A 19,532-nucleotide genomic window follows, 5' to 3' on the forward strand; every position below is an offset into this window, starting at 1 on the left:
GCCCAGCTGTGCAACTCACAGGACGTACAGCACCTCTTCTGTGGGGAAGGACCCAGGGCTGCGTTAGGAGCAAGAGGAAACGTGGAGGAAAAGTTCAGTATGTAAATCAGCTCCCAGCTGGCAAACCACTTCATAGACAGAGGGAGTATGCAAGGGGGTGCTTATAGCCCCACTCTGACTCCAGGTCTTCCTGATTCTGTGTAATCGACACATACTTGTTTTTAATCCCACTGAACTGATCTCATCCTCCATGTTCATTTAAGTTCTCCAATTCCCCCTCACAGGTCCTTGCCTGTAATAGTTCTAAATAAATAAATGTAGGCTGGAAGAGTGGTTTAGTTCAGTGACCCCTAAATGTTTGCGTTGCTGGTTGCTTTAATTTTCATTTTATATTCTTCCCGTGTTCTTTAGGTTGGTGAACTTCTAACCCAGTAACCCAGAACCTGGACTTTTCATCACAGTTCTGCTCACCCCGAGTAGTCACAGTTTCTGGACCCATCTGGAGAAAAACTTGAGGGCAGCACCCAATGAGGCAGGATCCTAGCCGAGAACAGTAGACTGAAGCAAATTAGAGTTTAATTGAAGAAAGATAATTAAGAGCTTTTTAGAGGTGTCAGCAGGTAGTCACCCCAATAAGGAGTGAGGAAGTAGCATAGTGGAAACTCTGATTGCCCGTAGGTCTGAAGGTCAAGGGCACGGGAGAGTTATCAGAGTCCAGCAGGATCTAGAGCCAGAGCAGAGGGGCTACCTGGGGAGCAGCGGCCACAGGCAGAAGAGCAGTGACTGCCGTGTGAGGGAGGGCAGCGAGGAGGACAGGAACCCGCACGCTGACCTCTCTCTCCTGCTGCCCTCTGATCTGCTGCTGACCTCCTTGACTCCACCCAGCCAGAAGCCAGAAGCCAGAAGCCAGAAGCCAGGGAGCCAAGTGTTCTGGCTGGGGCTCAGCCCCGTGCACAGAGCAGGGCAGAGAATGGATGCGAGAGCAGGCGGAGTATCACCAGCACAGGACAGGGGCCTCACTCCCAGTCTTCTCCCCAGAACCTAGCAGTGCTTTCTGCCTGGGTTTCCATATTTGTAAACAAATGACTCCCTTCGGAGTACAGTTGGCCCTTGAACAACAGGAGACTGAACTGCTCGGGTCCACTTACATGCACATTAGTTTCAATTGATCCAGGCAGCTGAAACCGCCTTCTTCATGGGTCAACTCCACCTTTGTGAATCCCTGTATGTTGAGGGCTGATGTGAATGTTGTACTGTGAGGAATGTCACTTCCCCTAACCCTCGAGTTGCTCAAGAGACTTGCATCCCTATGTGCTTCCCAGCACTATTAACAACCGCCAAGACATGGAAGCAACCTAAGTGTCCATGGATAGATGAATGGATAAGGAAGGGTCATATTTGTATTTAGAGACAAGGCTAATTCAAAAGTGACTGAGAATTTCTGGTAAAGTGTTTCATCAATCAAAGACTTGTTGATTTGGCTATAGGTCTTCTTTTTATTACCTGTGTATTTTTCACCATTTCCCCTTCCATTATTTATAACACCTCATAAAGTTCAAGTTGTGAGACAATGTGTCTAATAAACATAATTTTAAGGAAATTGTTATTAGTCAAAGCTACACATTGTTACCCAGCTTCTGATGGCAGCATAAAATACTATGGTTACAACAAGAAATTTATACAGCCTAACCCAAAGAAAAAGTTATTTGACACTTTAGCCCTCCTCTGCAGTCTTATCCAGAAAAAACACATGCTTGTTCAATATCCAGGTATGTCTTTGTCCCTGTTACTTGTGTCTCAAAGCTTCGGGACTCTCTAAGATCAAGAGTCAATATAATAAGTCTTGAGATTTGATGACCTGGTGTTCTGTAGCGGAATTAAAGTCAACGTGAAATTTACCACTGACTTTGTGACCACATCTCCTTTGGTGTGAATGTACTATGTATTCATATGCGAGCTCATTTTTTCAGATCAATAGGATAATGCACTGCTTCAGAGGAGATTAGTGTCTTGTCCTGGGACAAGAAGATCCGTTTTCTCTGTGTAGTAACCCGTCCATCTGTGGAAACGCGTGGTCTCTGAACGGGCATCTGGACACACAGCTCCTCAAACCCCCACCATCGGTTGCTGAGCTGGATTCCTCTTCTCATTTCTTGCAGTTTTTTTTGTTATTTTTTTTTTTCTGAGAGATGGGAATAAAACACCTTGTTCTTTGAAAACAAAGGTTGGAATTTTATGTACTTATGGCAACACTTTGAGTACCTGCTCAGGATAACTCTTTTATGTAAGATACTTTTCAGATTCTGGGAAGACGTGAAGACTACATTCAGTTGTCAGAGTTCTACGGCGTCCCCAGCTCAGTGTTAGGTAACGTACAGAATTTGCAGTCTCTCTCAGATACTGTGTGGCTGCGTTCTCTGTTGAACTTTGCAGCCACAGTCCACTTTTAGGGAGAGTTAAGAACATTAGTATTTTCATCACTAACCATTAACTGTCAGTGGTTAATGTTTATATAATTAACTTAGCTTCCATCTATCCAAAGTTCAGAAATATTGTAGAAATCACCAGGACACATTTTCACAAGTATTCCCAAAGTGAGGCTCCAAGCCTGCAGCCAGAGATCCCTTGAAAGACGGTCCTTCCCCGAGGCTGGTGGGCACTAGGCAGGATGTGGGATTTAAGAAAACCTGTGGTCAGCTTCCTTACAGCCGTGTGGAACAGGGGTCACGTTAAATTTCAGAAGTAGTGAGAGGCGTGTCCAGAGTGGCCGCAGTGGTGTTGACTGACATGCACTGGTCTCAGGAGAGCCAACAGGTCCCTTTGTCTTGGTCACGGTGGGAGAGCAGTACCAGCTCAGTGCACCTGGATGTAGGTGCCTCAGGTCCTTTTAGGCTTCAGCTGCTGACCACTCGGCAGAAAGGGCTGTGGTAGAAATCTCCACGGGGCCTTTTTGTTTTTGTGTGTGGACTTTGTACAACAAAAGAGCTGGCTTCCTTTTCCTGGCTTGGTACATGGGTTTGTCTAAGTAAGGCAAAGTTTCTTGGGGTGGAGGAGGCAAAACCCTTCTGCGAACACGGTAGCAAGTGGGAGACATGCACATTCTGTGAGTGTGAACAACAACTTCTAATGTCATCTTAGCTTTTGGGTGCGATGACTTGGATGTTCCTGTATGACAATGGGGAGATAGAGGGACCACCATCCGGTGTGTGTGGTGGCGATTGTCTCAGTATTTCCTCAACACAGGTAAATACATCCCTGGGAGGGGACGCAGGAGAAGAGGGGAGAACCTGGTGCCTTCGGTCTCCCGGGAACTCAGTGAGAGTAATTCCTACCATTTTTAGTGCACGAGGCCTAGTGCAATATGCTCACTGCTCCAGCTTATTTTACCTGCTCACTGCCTACCAGATGTCCAGTTGCTCTACTAGTAAGGGCAGGGCAAGTCCTAAAGGGCTCATGACTCTCTTTATTTATATGCTTGGGACATAGCCCATGGAGTACACATCTCTAAAGATGTGCGAATAAACATTTCGAAGTGTCCCTGCCCAGCCCGTCTGTGAGGTATTCCTAGTCCCATCCCACACATCTGAAACAACACGGTCTGGAGAATACATCCTGAGGGGAGAGGTTTCTGGTCTGACAGGTCATCTCCTCCCACCCCCACAACTTTTCTCCCTGGAGTAATAAAGTAGAGGGATTTAGAACCTTCTAAATCATAGAAAAATATACCAGGAGACCTCATATTCCCCTGCCCTTGGCTGCCAGGCCCAGTGTCCCCTCACCGGAGGTCCTAGCGTCTCCCTGACAAAGGCCTGGGAAGACCAGCGTGGGGAGCTGCCCTGGCGACTCGGTGCAGCTCCTGTTCCACCTGCAGGTTCGAGCCCTCAGGACTGGCCTGTGACCTCCCGGGCCATTTCAGAGCGATGGTCTGGAGTGTAGTCTCTCTGTCTGAATTCCCATCAGCTCAGGTTTGAGGCTTCTGTGCACAGAATGGGTGAGAAGGGTGGGTAAGAAAGGCAGTAGTCATCCATTGGGGTCTACTCTTTGGAGGGTCCAAAAAGAAAAGAGGAAAGGTCCAAGTGGTCATTTTCCTCAAGGGTGACACTCGGGGTCCTGTCTGTGAAGTGGGCATAACCCCATACCCTGTCTCTCTGCCCCGGTGATGGGGGGACACATACAGTTAGGGCGGACAGTCAGGCCTCAGTGGACTCTGAATCCTCATGGTCAGATCAGGCAGCGGTTCTACCGAAAGGCTGACGAGAACCACAGAGACACCATGAGGAGCTGTGAGAAGGACGGTGGGATGGAGGTGTTAGACCGGTGGGGACAGACCAAACCTTGGTTCAACAGCCTCGGCACTTGTGTTCTGGCTAGGAAAGAATTCAGAGTCAAGACTCAAAATCTCAGAGAAAGTTTATTCAGAAAGTCACAGAGGTACAAGTGAGTGTTAAATAAAATGAGCTCAGGAATCAAGTTACAGAGGAAAAGTAGGGCACTTGGAGCTTAGGAGAGAGAGGGTAAATGTAATGCACCCAGAGTGGGGAGAGGAAGGGGCGGGGAAAGGCATGAATGTACTTCCCAAAGGGAGAGTGCACTGAGTCCTTCATCCTAAAGACTTTTAAGGGTGGGCATCTTAGAGGAAGTCCCAGGGTAGGATATCAACAGAATATTTATCAGCTTTCCAAGTGTGTTCTTTCAGGGTCATGGTCTCTACCAGGCTGGGGGTTCATTAGTCCAGGCAGCGGGTCCTGCGGCAGCCATGGCATCACTTGTCTGGTTTTGCTGCTTTTCTGGGATTGGAGCTGAAATGCAGCTGAGGCCTAGATGTTATCCCTAGGGATTAGTGCTTAAGGGTGTGGTCATGCAAGGGCCCACATGGGAGTCACATGAGGCCACTCTTTGGTCCCTTTCCTCCTCCGAAGGGTCTACTGCATGACTAGTAACACACCAGGGAAGGAGAGTTCAGGGGTGGATACAAACCGCATGACCAATGATATGAAAAGTCATGGGGTCTCCCCGGCAATATGCTAGGGGAGAAAAGGTTACCCTGGGGGTGAGATTCTTGTTTTCCCAGTCTGGCCCATTTACATTGCTCAGTACCCATGGCCTTCCACCCTGGTGACCTTCTGTACCTGGCCTGTCATCCTTATTCTGCTCATGTCTGTCTAGATGCCTACCACAGAGGGTGCTTCCTTCTTTGCCTCTTCATCCACAGAGCCCCGTGGGCTTTCACAATTTAATGAAATTGTGGCCTGAACTGGATCACAGGCTCAACTTTAGGTTGAGCCACCGGTGCTGAAATTGTTCTCAGATACATCCTGTGAGCTCAATCAAAGCCTTCCCAGGTGCCGTGAGAGAGGAAAAAAAGATGCCCTGACGTGAATGCTTGTTTGCACCGAGTCGGTTCTCACTATTGCTTTACACATAAACCTCTCTCTGTGAACTTACGTTAAAATAAAATATTTTTGTCACTCTTATTCTCTCATATCTATGTCCTCTGATACTCCCAAGGTACATTCCGCTCCTCCTGAGCCTCCTCTGTGGCATCTTTTACATGCAAAGCATAGAGCTCTTCAATTTTTACAAAAGAAGGCTGAGGGATTATCCAAAAATAATAATAATAATAATAATAAATCAAACCCAGAAAAACTGGGATGCATAGATGTTCTTGAGAAGGAAAATTGACGTGGTAATATGCAGTGAGCAAAAGGCAGATACTTAAAAAAACCACACTCACATGAGAGAATTATAGGCTGTGGGAGCTGGAAATGGCCTTACGTTTCTTCAAATTCAATCTCCTTATTTCATGGGCGAGGAGAGTGGAGAATAAAGATGCACAGCTGGTTGGTTCAAAGATAGGAGCAGAGAGAGCGACCACGAGCTTTCTTCCTGGTGTCGTTTCTTCTGCTCCTCCAGTGGGACGCCTACATCCCAGCAGCAGGGGTGTCTTTCCATCATGAAGCTTTATTTAGTGACCCGTCCCGCAGGTCGAGCAACGAGGACTCTAGAGGGGGAGTGAGGATGAGGAGGGACAAGAGACACGAGAAATGGAGACAAGACAGGGTTCTGATCAAGTCTTGTTTATTCAGGGGAAATTCACACAATATATAGGGCAGGAAAAACAGGGAGCAACTTTTGTCAAGCACCATGCTTGCCCAAAGCAATTCCAGGAAATACCACAGAAGGAACAAAAGGTCAGCAAAGACTGGCTGGTTGAGTAAATGGTTACTTAAAGGAATGCAGAATGCAGAGATATCCTGCCTTGGGGCAGGAGATGGCAGAGCAGATTTTAGCAAAATGGATGCCATGCAAAAAGTCTCCCACAATTTAGCACAGAAGAAACTGTTCTTTGCTGCAGAGAAAAGGTCAGGGAATTATGTGTGTCCACCAAGAGCCAGAACAGCTGTAGAAGTCACCTCCTGAGATCACCCGTCCCATCTGGTGTTGACCTTCTCTCTGGACTGTGATTTGCTGAAGGGCTGTATAACCTCTGCTGGAGTTACACAATCTGCAGTCCAAGTCTGCCCATCGGTGTGTTTCAGTGCTCGGAGGCAGCCTAGGGAAGTTGTTCATCAGCCAGGCTGAACTGCCTCTTTCTCACTTTTAGCTTTGCCCTGGCCCTGCCGCACAGGCCCCAGAAAACGGGTCTGATCTTTAGCCCATGGACCCGCCCTTCTTCAGATAGTAAACTGTCTTTCCCACCTTCATCCCAGCCTCTTCCTCCATTGATGGCTTCTTCACTCTGACCAGGCCGAGAAGTTGCAAAGACAGCAACACATCCCAGCATTGCCTTTGGGGTCCAGCAAAGGCTGTGTCCTGTGAGGCCTCCTGTTGTCTCAAATGGAATATACATTTAGAAATAGCAGGATATTACTTAATTGCAATTTATTGTAAGTTTAAATATTTGTTCATTTTTTACCCTCAAGCACTGTAATGCTTTTCTAGCTATAAGGGAAATAAAAAGGTCCCCCTGTTTTTTATTTTTCAGTAACTATGTAACCTCACTGAGTCTGAATTCCCTCACTTATGAAATGTGGCGATACTACCTGTGCGGGCTGTTGAAGGTCATGTCCATGCCGCCCCGCCCCCCCCCCCCTCCCCGTCTCCCCTCCGCCTCCTCTGGGCACTGCCGGAGCTCCCTGATGCTCACAGCCCCTCCAGCTTCTCTTGGAAGGTTCCAGTGAACATTTGCTTCTCCTTCCTCTGCGTTTCCACAACAATGGGGTCAGGGTTGTCCCAGTCTCCAACGCCCTCATGGTTTTAAGTTTCCTAACTCATCTCGTACACCACACATGCTCTCCATTCTCAACCCAAAGACAGAAGGATCCTGTCAAAATCTGTGATATCATTGGTATGTCTTCTTGGAAGAACTATCTGCTCAAGTACTCTGGCCAATTTTAGATAGGATTGTTTGTTTGGTGCTGAGTTGTGTAAGTTCCTTCCATATATTGGATATTAACCCCTTGTCTGAGCTGTTGTTTGCAAATATCTTCTCCCATTCTGTTGGTTGCCTTTTTGTTTTGTTGGTGATTTGTTTTGCTGTGCAGAAACTTTTTAGTTTGATGGGTCTTGCAAATATCATGCTAAGCAAAATGTCAGATGGAAAAAGTTAAGAACTGTGTGATTTCACTCATAGGTGAGATATAAAACTGAAAGCAACAAATGAACAAACAAGAAAAACAAACAAAAACCCATAGACACAGACAACAGTGTGGTGGTCATCAGACGGAAGGGGCTAGAGGTGGGTTATAGTAAAGGGTACAAAGGTCAAATATATGATGATGGAAGAAGATTTGACTCTGGATGATGGGCACACAATGCAACATGTATCATAGAATTGTACCTTTGAAAGTTACACAATCTTATTCACCAATGTCCCCCAATAAGTTTAATTTTAAAATAAAAGAAAATAATAAAGTATGTCAGATCAGGGCATGTCTCTGCTCAGAACCTTCCTGTGGTTTTTTGTCTCAATTAGAACAAAAGTTAGAATCTTCTCAAAATGGCCTCAACATTCCCATGACTTTGGCACCCATTGCTTCTCCGACCGCCCCTCTTCACTCTAGTCTTGTTCACTGTGCCCCATCACATGATTCCCTCACTGACCCCGAAGCCTTCCCGGCAGACTCTTTCCTCTACTGTGCCCTTAGCCTGGAAAAATCTTCTGTAACATCTAATCTGTTGTTAATTCTATCCAGTGTGTTTCTCATTCAAGACATTTAAAAGTTTGATTTGTATCTTTTTTTTTAATGTGGTAAAAAAACACATATCATAAAATTTACCGTCTTGACCATTTTTAAATGCACAGTTCAGCAGTGTTAAGTATATTTACATTGCTGCAAACAGTTCTCCAGAAATTTTTCATCTTGATAATCTGATACCCTATATCCATTAAATAACAACTTCTTTTCCCTTGTTGGTAACCACCATTCTACTTTCTGCTGTTATGAATTTGACTATTTTAGATACCTCATATAAGTAGAATCAAACATTTGTCGTCATGTGACTGGCTTATTTCATTCAGCATAGTATCCTCAAAATTCATCTATGTTGTTATATTTGATAGAACCTCCATCTTTTTTTAAGGGCACATTGTATTCCATTGTATAAATACACCACATCTTGTTTATCTGTTCTTCTGTCAATTTACATTTGGGTTGTGAAAGGGTTAATGATGTTTTAACAAAATTAAACTCTATTCTGACCAATTATTCCTGCACATAAACACCTGAACAGTTTCCTAAAAAACCTGGGGCTGACACCCAGAGGAACCATAAAGATAAGGGGGTAATGATGGCCTTGGGAAACTTGGAGGGACCATAAAAAAGAAGGAGATTAATGATGGCCCAGACCTCTGCTGGAGCAGACTCCTTACCTCTGAGGCAACTTGTATCAGCCCTGACACCAACTACAGGGTGCCAAGAGAATGTGGGTTTTTTTTAGTTTTGAATGTAGTTTTTTTTAGTTTCTGTAGTTTGGGCCTATAAAAACCAGAAAACAAAGAGATTTTGAGGCTGGACTCTTTTAAGGAGTCAGCCTGCCTGCACCCAGGCGCCTGCAATAAAGCCATTTTGCTCTACACTGGCCTTGCGTCGTGGATGTGATCTCCCACTGGCTCAGATCTTTTATTTGGTGCTGAAACCCGGGAGGTCTGTGAGGATCCCACATAGGGGACAACCGTGGGGCCCTGGAGTCCTCTGGCCTCCTATTGGACTGGGGTGGATCACGTTCTCAGCCAGATACTGGACCTCACACCTTTTCCGCCGATCCAGCATCAACTCTGGCCATTAATTCACTGGTGAGTGTTTATTTGCCTACCGGTCTGATTCTCTGGGCTGTCCCGTTATCCCCCGCCCGGGGCATGAAAGCCAGGTCTCTCGGTCACTCCTGTGTGATCGTCCATCTGAAAATCCAGCGCTGGTTGGGAGATGCTCCTCCGAACCAGGTTCCCTCAGCTCACCGTATGTCTAGGGACGCCTGATACAGGTGAGTTGCACGTCTCTCTACTCTAGGGGAGAAGCGGGGATGCCTTCTTCTTCCTCTAGTGTATCCGTTGGACCGCTAGGCCACCGCATCTCACACCACAACATGGAAAATGCTCAACACCCCTAGGATGTCTCCTAAAAATCTACAGACCCTAGGGCTCGCTCAGGACCTACGTCCCAAGTGACTCATTTTTTACTGCAACACTGCGTGGTCTCAATACAATGGGTCACAATGGCCTGAGCAACTTTCTCACTGATCTAGACAATTTCTGTCGAAGGCAAGGAAAATGGCCTTACATCCAGGCCCCTCTGCACTCACATCACACCCCTCTTTACGTGACTCTTGCTCCCCCTCCCAAATCTTCCTGCTGCACTCAAACCCTCCCAAACCTCCCTCTGAAGACAGCGTGCTAACTTGTCCTGTTTCCTCCTTTGCCCCCGCGATCTGGCCCCACCACCTCCTCCCTCAGCCTCCTCCAGCCCCTTCTGTGGACCCCCACCCCACCCTGAACCTCCTACTCTGGCTCCAGTCCTCTCACACATGCGATCGGGAACCATCTCTGGTCCCTATCAGTCCCCTACCTCAGCCCCAGTTTTAGAACGCCCCCCTGAGGGAAGCAGTGGGAACTGAAGGGACCGTCAGAGTTTATGTCACCTTCTCTCTCTCAGATTTGTCCCAAATAAATAAAAAACTAGGATCCTTTCTTCTGAAATAATCCAGAAAAAGAATGAAAACCCTAAAACCTTTCTATCCCACCTTACACAAGCTATGAGAAGATATAGTAACTTAGATCCCACTAGCCCAGAAGGGACTGTCATTTTAAACCTGATATTTCACTCAGTCGGCCCTAAACACAAACTTAAAAATGGCCCTCAAACCCCTCAACAGAAACTTCTAAACCTAGCCTTGAAGGTGTTCAGTAATCACTATGAAGAAGCTAAACAGCAAAGAAGAGCAGAGTTCCAAATGCTCGCCTCTGCCATCAGAGCCCCACTAGTCAAAGGGGTCAGCAAACCCCCTTCAGGGGACAGAAAAAGGACCCCCACCAGGATCAGCAAAGCAAACCCCCAGGTCCCTGCTTTAAATGCAGTCAGACTGGCCATTGGGTGAGACAATGCCCCAACTCCAGCCCACCGCCTAAGCCATGTCCTCAATGTGGAGGACCCCACTGGAAGTCGGACTGCGGACAGACTGCGCAGAGTCGGTTCTCATCCCTTCCTCGGGCTGGCGGATGGAGCAATCCAGGCCTTGATCTGATTGGCCTTGGGTCTGAAGACTGAAGATGCCCAGGAACGGACACCCTGACAGCCATCTCGAACTCTGAACCTTGGGTAGCTCTGATGGTAACAGGTAGGACAATTTCATTTTTATTTTTTTAATTTATTTTTTTTAATCCTCAACCGAGGACATTTTTCCATTTTTTTGTTCAGATAGAGCGGGAGGGAGAGAGAGGAAGAGAGAGAGAGAGAAACATCGATGTGAAGGGACACATCGAGTGGCTGCCACCCGCACGACCAACCAGGGCCGGGGACAAACTGCAACCGAGGTACGTGCCCTTAGCGGGAACCGAACCTGGGTGTCTCTGTACCGCAGGCCGACCCTCCAACTGCTCAGCCAAACCGGCCAGGGCGACAATTTCATTTTTAATTAATTCCGGGGCAACCTACTCTGCCCTCCTCGAGTTCAGGGGACCTCTTCCACACTCTGGGGTTTCAGTTGTGGGAATTGACGGCCAAACATTACAACCCAGGGCAACCCAGATCCTCACTTGTTCTTTAGGTCCTTACATCTTTCTCCACTCTTTTCTTACATTATCAGCCTGCCACACTCCCTTGTTAGGGTGGGACATTCTTTCTAAACTCCATGCTACTTTAACCTTTACTTCTGTCCCCACCAACCACTCTCATTCTTCACTTTGTCTCGTCCAAGAATCTGCTTTCTCTCCTAACAAAAGCTCCAGGCGCCCCTTCTCCCCTTGTGGGCCACCGCTGAAATACCACTACTCTTACCAGTTTTATCAATGACCCAGTGAGGTGGGGGAGGGGGACGGGCCCCCAAGGGGCTCTCACTTCTGGCACCAAGTGCTCAGCTGCGCCAGCTGGGTGTTGCCTGCTCTGGGAAAAGCGCTAGGTGGGGGGTTTGACTGGTGCGGCACACCTGTCAATCAATAGACGCAGGTGTCCTAAGGCAATCTCAGGGAGGACAGAAACCTCCTGCGGAGCAGAAAAATGAAAACTCCCTGGATCTGGATTCTCAGTGTGAATACAGATCATGAAAATAGACATCACATATACTATCTCTCACTGTAACCTTAGAAGGGGCGTCTGTAACTAACTATTCATAATATGCCTAACCTCTACAATGCAAATTTATATATGCAAGCTCATATTATGATGCAATACCAAAAAAAAAAACAACCATAAAAAAAATCATACAAAAAAATCAGTCACTATCCAGGGTGCAGTTCTGTGGTGGCACTAGCCCTCTCCTCCCTCGATCATGGTTTAATCATTCGAGCCTTACTGTGGGAACACCAAACACCTCCCTAGACCCAAATATGACTGGACTGCTTTGCCTACCAGCGGGAATGACGGTTTTAGGGGCACTAGACATTTCAGCCCAGAAGAGGAATTGCTATTCATTGCCTAAACCCAGAAAAACAGGATGGCTTATGGGCAATAGGATATGTTACCCCAGCCAATACCTTAATCCATCCCTTCATCCCTAATTCAACTTCATCATAGGACAAAAAGAAAAGTGGGACACCTCATAAAAGGAGTCGCTTATAATGCCATAACAGCAAAAAATATAACCGACACCATGCAAATATAAATAAAAATACAGGTGAGAATTTCAAGCTTCCCAAGGCCAAACAGCTCAGTTCTCTCCTGTGTGTCTCTGGAGCCCCTCAAGCTGCCTCCCCTCTGAGCTTAGAGGGAGCAAGTCTAAGTTCATGTGCGGGCCCTTTAAGAGGAGCTGCCTGGGGCTCCCTCAGCCTCAGTTCCCGCTGGTTTTTCCAGCCAGAAGTTATGGAGACTCCTCTTCCTGGCACTGGAACCCTGAGCTGGGTGCCTAGTGTGGGACGGGGACCCCTCACTCCTCAGGGAGGACCTTCCCAGCCAAGGTGTCCTCCTGATTTTTATCTGCCACACGTGGGTGTGGGACCAGCCCCTTTGCCTCCGCCCCTCCTACCAGTCTCGATGTGGCTGCTGCTGTAATTCCGTAGTGTAGGACTTCCATTCAGCTCGATGTCAGGCGGTTCTGAATGATGGTTGTGTTGTAGTTTAGTTGTAATTTTGATGTGGTTGTGAGATGACGTGATATCATGTTTACCTACACCGCCATCTTGACCGGAAGTCACCACGTATTTCTTTTTTTTTTTTATCCTCACCCGAGGACATTTTTCCTTTTTTGTTCAGATAGAGTGGGAGGGAGAGGAAGAGAGAGAGAAACATCGATGTGAAGGGACACATCGAGTGGCTGCCACCCGGACGACCAACCAGGGCCGGGGACAAACTGCAACCGCGGTACGTGCCCTTAGCGGGAACCGAACCCGGGTCTCTCTGGACCACAGGCCGACTCTCCAACCGCTGAGCCAAACCGGCCAGGGCGCACCACGTATTTTTTAAAGTTTTATTAGCCACATTGCTTTGCCATGTCATTTGGCCTATAAAACAAAGAATTTAAACTGGATAATTTCTGAGTTCCTTGCTAGTTGCAGTGTTCTTTCTTAGGCCTTATAAAAATGTGGGGGTTAATTTTGTGGGTAGATAGCACAATGTCTTAATCCAACTCTCTTATGCCCTGCTCTATTTTTACACAGCAGTGGAAAGAATGTGGGTTTCTGATTGGACAGATGTGGCTTAGGATTCTGCCACTGTCACTTACAACTTTGTGACACCATCAGAGATTATGGAGCTCTCTATAGCTGCATGCCCTTAACTCTCTGGTTTTCATTGATTGTTTCATGGCTGAACAACTAGGTTGGACAACTGATACAGATTGAGTGTTTGTGCTCCCCTCAAATTCATATGTTGAAACCTAATCCCCAATGTGATGGTATGTGTGGGTGGGGCCTTTTGGAAGATGATTAGGTCACAGAGTAGAGCCCTCATATATTGGATTGATGCTTTTATAAAAAGAGACTCCAGAGAACGCCCCTGCCCCTCTACCATGTGAGATCACAGAGAGTAGATGGTTGTCCATACACCAGGAATTGGATCTCACCAGACATTAAATCCGCCGTACCCAACCTACAGAACTATGGGAAATAAATGTTAGTTGTTTAAACCAGTTTGCTGTTTAAACTGATATTTTTGTTACAGTAGCCCAAATGGACTAAGATAATTGAATTCAATTTATTCCTAATACCTTATTCCTCCATCATTCAAATCCAATGTGTCTTTCATATTGATTGAGACATATGGGCTCCTTGATGCCACCTAGAATCTCTGAGAAGTGGTCAGACTCCCTTTCTTCACACTGCTCTTCACAAGTGAAGATGGGCGGGTAGGGAGAATAGGTGGTGACCATTCTCTACAAATAGTATCTTCTCTCCTGAGTGAATGTGGTATAGCCCAGTATGACCCTCTACACCTACATAAGTAAAAGTTGGAAGCAGACAACAGTGCCATTCCCTTAACGATTCTAGAGAAATATACCCTTTGTGTTAATGTATACACGTTGACAGACTATATCTAATTAAGTAGTTGAATGCACTATTCTCCCCAAGTGTTGCTATAAGACTTGAGATTTATTAAAAATCAAACTCACACTTTCTTTCTCTTATTCATGGCATTGACTAAAGGATAATGGAAATGCACAATGTTGTTTTTTCTTAACTCTACTAAAGAGATCATTGTTTAGTTTTTAACTTAAATATCTTCTCTTTACAAAGCCTTCTCTGAGTCCTTCAATCTGATGCCTTTGTTTGAAATACTACATCCTGATGGTCTGACTTGTTTGCCTGTGTCTTTTTTGTGGTAGATTGTGAGCTTTCCTTTTTGGATAATCACGTTGGCTAGTATTTATTGAAGATTGTCTTATCTGCCAGGTTTCCTGTTAAGTGCTTTAAAGAGCTTGTCTCATTTGTTCAACAGTACCACCTTTGAGGTGGTACTACTATTCTATTATTTTACAAATAAAGAAACTAGAGGCAAATTCACATAGCTAGTAAGGTTAGGGTCTGCCAAAGCTATGTCATAAGTGCTGCCCCATATTGCCTGTTGGCAGGCATAGAGGCTATCTGTTATCTCTCATTGCCACCCCGCTGTACCCAACTGAATGCCAGGAACAGGAAGGTGCTCAGTCAATGCTGCTAGGTATTGAGTAGAGCAGAAACGCCAGGGTCATGAGCACCTTTGCTATGACTGATTGGTATCTGACTTCCTTGCTGTGAAGAGGAGGACAGTGCTGGAGCAAATGCAGTCCTCTGGCTCGTAGTTCTCTCTGTCCTATGCCGTTTGTGCTGCTGCCTTACTCTTCCTTCTTTCTAACTGCAACATGTATGTTAGAAGTTGGAGCTTAGTGCACACAGATGGAAATGGGGGACTGAGAGAGAATAAATGTGGAATCCAGGAAAAAGAGAGAGAGATTAAACTTTATGTGTAGAGAAATATTTAACCAAGGAAATCAAGCTGTTATCTGTGATTGGTGTATTACAAAGTTCAGGTTTGGGGGCTGGTCAGTGCTCTTTTCTTTCTGATTTGATATGGTTTGAAAATAAGCTAATAGGTGTAGCTTGAAGATACCAGATCACATGTGTGGAACTAGCTCTACTTAAGCCAATATAACATTTGTGCAGCACAAATGCTTTATGCACTCGAGCAGGAAAGAGTCTGCAGGAATCCATCCGTCTCCTGGCCTGCAGAGAGAACAGAAACATGAGCACCGCAGGAAAAGTAAGCAAATTTTTTGTTTACATTTTCTTTTTAATCCTCACCTAAGGATTTTTTCTACTGATTTTCAGACAGAGTGGGGTGGGGTGAGGGGGGAGGAGAAATAGACATCAATGTCAGAGAGACACACTGATTGGCTGCCTCCCACACAACCCCAACTAGGGCTGGGGATTGAACCACAACCTAGGTACGTGCCCTTGACCAGAATCGAATCTGTGACTCTTTGGGCTGAAGGCCATTGCTCTAACTGCTGAACCAAACTGGCCAGGGCATTGACTTTTGAAAATATATTCTCATTATATAATACGCAAAGAGATATAGTATTTAATGAATAACTTAAAGTTTATATCCAAATTGGAAATAATATATACTAAAATATAACATAAAATATATACTTTATTATGCAGTGTATATTGAACCAGAATAAAAATAGGCTATAACTAAATATCTTTAAAAGAATGTATAGTTTCTGTACCCATTAAAGACTTTATTTCCTATATTAAATAAATGTTCAGTAGTTATAGCCAATCATGAGTAATTTGAAAATCTAAAGTTAGAAATATTTTAAATCAAGAATTTATCTTTATGTTAAGAAGCCATAGTTTAAATGTTATTCTTTGTAACCACTTTTTTTTTTTTTTATGAACAAAGGAGGAAAGTTAGGTATGACATGCTTTATTGATCTTAAAGCATTAGACTCATCAAGGTTAAGCAAGCCAACATCAACATGCAAATTCTGATTTTAAAGGGTCCTATTATGGCTCAATCCAGGAAATTTACATAGAAGTCTTACAGAAAAATATTTTCTCCATATAAAAGTCAACATGACTTTATCAAAAATTAATACTGATATAGTTTGAATCACTTATTAGTAGTAGGAACAGGGATATTGGATTCTGAGTCTTCCATAGATGTTTTTACCTGTTCAATGTGCTTACAGATTCAGAGAAATGCATGGGATCAGTCAATATAATCAATTCACAGTGTTTAACTGATCAGTTCCAAAAGTATCCAGAACATTTGTTATGTTAGGAGTGGACCACGCGCTGTAATATTTTGCTATGATAACTCAATTTAAAGTCTGTGAGATTTCTATACACACTGTGTTACACAACAGGCCTATATACTAATAAGATTGGTTGGAAATCTCAAGGGAGCCAGTTGTCAGTTTCTTCATTTCAACTATTTTCATTTACTACTCCTAAGAATTTACAAAGGCAAATTACATTACAAATGAAGAAAAGTTAGTAAAAATGAAAAATAAGTTTGTCAAAACTCAGCTTGAAAGAAATAATGAGTTCAGAGAGCAAACGGGTAAACCAAATGTATTCATGAAAACAATAAATAATAAGCAATCAATTCTTCCCCCTCCGGTGCAATATCATGAGCTTTCAGCTTTGTGGTAACACTTCATCTATGTTTATTCTTCCTGCATTATATTTTCCTCAAATACAAAATGGCAATCAAATAATACCTACTTCATAAAATAGTTGTGAGACAGTGCCTGGTACATAGAAGTAATTTAGTAAATGTTAGTCACTGCTATTGTTGTTGTTGCTATTTAAACTCTGGTTAATCTTTTACTACCATGGGATGGTAAAAAGATAAAGTTGGATTGATCTTAATTCTCTGGACAGCCAACTTTGTGATTTTGCAAAAATTAGTCAGTTACTGAGTCGATTGAGCCTCAACTTTGTCATCTATAAAATAAACCAATAACAATAATACTGCCCTGTGGGGTTGAAAGATCAAGCATGTGACTCATTCAGCACTGGCCACAGTGTGCCTGCCCATTATAAAAACACCTGATAATGAGGACCTGTATGTACTATTAGAGTATTATTTCTAAGTACTCTTAAATTTATTGTGATATTGACCATGACAAACATGTGGCAAAATGGGAAAATTTGACATATAAATAATAAAAATTAATTTGTAAAAGAACAAATTTCAATTGACTTTTAAAAATTATATTTACAATTATGAATTGTAAATTCATAATTACAATTGTTACAGAATTGTCTGGAGAAAAGCTCTCAAATGTATAAGTTTTGTAACAATGAAGACAGATTTTATATTACATTCTCAAGTACTAAAAATATGTGTTCAACTTTAATTTTGAAGAACATCAATGGGTAAGCTATGTTAGATTAAAAAGTCAAACACAGAGTTATCCCATTTAAAAATATATATGTGTGTGTGTATGTGGGTAAGAGCATGTGTGTTTGTGTGTATGTGTACAGCTGTAACCTCTGCAATTTATGGCTCATATCTAATCTGGAAAGAAAAGCTACACATAAATTAGATAAGCAAACTGAGCTGCCAAAGCTCACTTTCAAATGCATGATGCAAACAGGTAGCACACAGAAGTAGTGGGGAGAGAAATCGGAGGAGGACAGGCAAAGAGAAAGAGAAGTCATCTATGCAGGGAGGCAAGTATGTACTGGAATCACCAAGTCAGATGATCTGGGGCGTAAGTGGAGAACTGAGCAAGAGAGTAATAGGTTTTATGTGAACAGACAGTGACTCTATCAGTGAGATACTTATAATTTAAACTTCATGTACAAGCCAACAGTTGTGGGTAAACAATTTCACAGCATTAGGAAATATCAGGAATAAAGAACCCTTAGAAAAAGAAACAACCTAAAGATGGCCTAAAAGAACATATTCCATTGTACCTCAATGCCTCATTATCGTTAACTTTGTTTTTCTTTCCTTATGTTATTGCTTTGCACATTTCTAAAAGGTATTTTTATTCTCTTTGCAAATCAGGAGTTGTCCATTTCTGCATAACATTTCTTAGGTTCCCGACATGGGGCTGGATGGTGCACTTAAAAAGATGAGAGTCACAATCCCTGACCTCGGGAGAGGGGAAACGCTGGAATCATCTTTCTGTTCTATTTCCAGGTCATAAAATGCAAAGCAGCTGTGCTATGGGAGTTAAAGAAACCCTTTTCCATTGAGGAGGTGGAGGTAGCACCCCCTAAGGCTCACGAAGTTCGTATAAAGGTAAAACATTTTTTTCACTTCTGTTGAATTTTAGGTTTAAAAAAATTCAGAACTAGCCCTGGCCAGTCTGGCTCAGCGGTTAGAGCATCAGCCCGCGGACCAGAGAGTCCCGGGTTTGGTTCCCGCTAAGGGCATGTACCTCCGTTGCAGTTTGTCCCCGGCCGCGGTTGGGGTCATGTGGGTGGCAGCCAGTTGATGTGTCTCTCTCATGTTGATGTTTCTCCCTCTCTCTTCCTCCCTTTCTCCCTCCCACTCTATCTGAAGATAAATGCAAAAAAAATGTCCTTGGGTGAGGATAAAAAAAAATTCAGAGAATAGTACAAATGGAAATAAAAAATACATTAAGAAGCACTTTTAAAAAAATTCTCAACCAAGGATATGTGTGGGATTTTTAAAATCGATTTTACAGAGAGAGAGAGAGAAACATCAATGTGAGAGAGAAACATGGTTCAGTTGCCTCCAATTCATGCCTTAAAAGGGGATCAAACCCATAACCTAGGTATGTGCCCTGACTGGAATTGAACCTGAAACCTTTGATGTACAGGACAATGTACCAACTGAGCCACCCGACCAGGGCCAGAAACGCTTTTGATATGGTAATACAAACAGTGGAATTGCATTTCTTGTCAAAGAAAGATATAAATACAAATTGCTAAGTTTTTAGAAAGAGAACAGACAATATACACAGTATAATCCTAATGGTGACCTAAACAAATAGGTAAATTGGGTCAAGCTCAAAATGGTCAAAAGGATTAATTTATTCAAGAATAACAGAGTAGTTGCCATTTGGAATGTGTGACTTGAGGGACTGGGGTAGGCTGTACTTCCGGAAGACAATTTAACGAGGGGAGAGGTCAGTTATAGTCTGTTAAAATGTATGTATTTTCTATGATGGCATCTTTTATTATTGTACAATACTTTTTTTGGGGTCTCGTTTAAATAGTTTGGGCCTTGGATTTTGCTTAATATGATGACAATTTTAGAGCCATGTATTCTTTTGTATTTATCTCATTAAAATTTTTTTAACTGTAAAATAAAAGCAAATGTAGACAAGCTTTGAAAATTCCCCATGGAGACAAAACCACTCCAATCATACAAACAAAGCTCAATTCAGTGTATTTTGTGAGATGAATCCCACCTGAG

General features: G+C 43.8%; 1 protein-coding gene across 1 annotated transcript in view; it reads left to right on the forward strand.

Moving 5' to 3' along the window:
* The window catches only part of LOC118626106 (alcohol dehydrogenase E chain), a 55,116-nt gene that overhangs the window by 20,063 nt on the left and 15,521 nt on the right, over positions 1-19,532 (forward strand). Inside the window, exon 2 of the mRNA XM_036255441.1 lies at positions 18,288-18,389. Within this exon, the coding sequence (XP_036111334.1) occupies positions 18,288-18,389 (102 nt within the window). The remainder of the gene's footprint in view (positions 1-18,287; positions 18,390-19,532) is intronic.

Source organism: Molossus molossus, unplaced genomic scaffold, assembly GCF_014108415.1.
Source record: "Molossus molossus isolate mMolMol1 unplaced genomic scaffold, mMolMol1.p scaffold_m16_p_1, whole genome shotgun sequence".
NCBI classification, from domain to species: Eukaryota; Metazoa; Chordata; class Mammalia; order Chiroptera; family Molossidae; genus Molossus; species Molossus molossus.